General features: G+C 53.5%; 1 protein-coding gene across 1 annotated transcript in view; it reads right to left on the reverse strand.

Annotated features, from left to right (window-relative positions):
- Nucleotides 1-127, reverse strand: part of TTC7A (tetratricopeptide repeat domain 7A) — a 246,883-nt gene extending 246,756 nt beyond the window's left edge. The window contains exon 1 of the mRNA XM_019549352.1: nt 4-127. Within this exon, the coding sequence (XP_019404897.1) occupies nt 4-107 (104 nt within the window). The 5' untranslated portion in view covers nt 108-127. The remainder of the gene's footprint in view (nt 1-3) is intronic.
- Between the last annotated feature and the right edge of the window lie 845 nt (nt 128-972).

A 972-nucleotide genomic window follows, 5' to 3' on the forward strand; every position in this document is an offset into this window, starting at 1 on the left:
CGCAGCTGCCCAACCAGCGCCGGCAGCCGGCCCCAGTGGCACTCGGCGCGGCACCGCTCGATCTCCCCGTCCCGCTTCAGCTGGGCGTGCGAGCCCTTCGCCGCCATCTTGCAACCGGGCAGGCCCGCCCAGTGAGCCGCCCGCCCGCCGGCTTCCCCGGGACGCTCCGCCTCGGCGTTGGGGAGACCCGGCTAGGGCTGGCGCTGCCCCTCCGTGCCCGCCGCCTGCGGCTTGGCACAGCCCGCTTCACGTGGGGCCAGCTTAGGGCTTTATTCCCAGTTCCATGTTCCTAATTCTCTGCTGCCAGTTCATTATTCAAAGCCAATCTTTCCACGACTCAAGGTAGCGAGCAACGAAGGAGACATGCCAGGAGTTGGAATCTCAACACACCGGAGCTGTGTGGTTTGGGGTGACCCGGAAAGGATTTTGCCCCATAATCCTCGCCCAAACTCAGTGCTGAATGAAGAGCTACGTACTTGATATTGTTTTACATTTGTATAGGTAAATACACATTTTTGATGAAATTCTAACTCTTTAGCATGTGTAGTTCATTACTAACAACCTTTAATGGTATAAAGATTAGTTTTGAAAAAGGAACCAGAAGCTAGGAATAAGGAACCAGCTTGAGCTACATCTGCTGAAGTCACCTCAAACCCCATCCATGAGCAACGGTAGAGATCATCCTGGAATCAAGGGATTACCCTTGACTAAAAGGTGTTAGGTTTAAGTAGCAACAATGTTAGATTAGCTAGGGTCATTGTGGAGTAACTGGTTAATTTGAATCATTCCCAGGTCCCTAATGGACAACGTGGAGCATAGCTGCATGTAAGGTCTGGATTCGGTACAGCCCCAAGCGTTGGTTGGCTTTTAGCCCAGCCCAGTTTGCATGGTCATGCCACAGCAGCTGCTGACAGGCCGCACCCCTTCAGGAAGCAGGTGCATACTTGTCTTTGTCCTTCTTCAGTGGGTACC

This window comes from Crocodylus porosus, unplaced genomic scaffold, assembly GCF_001723895.1.
Source record: "Crocodylus porosus isolate Cpor-Errol unplaced genomic scaffold, CroPor_comp1, whole genome shotgun sequence".
Taxonomy (NCBI): Eukaryota; Metazoa; Chordata; order Crocodylia; family Crocodylidae; genus Crocodylus; species Crocodylus porosus.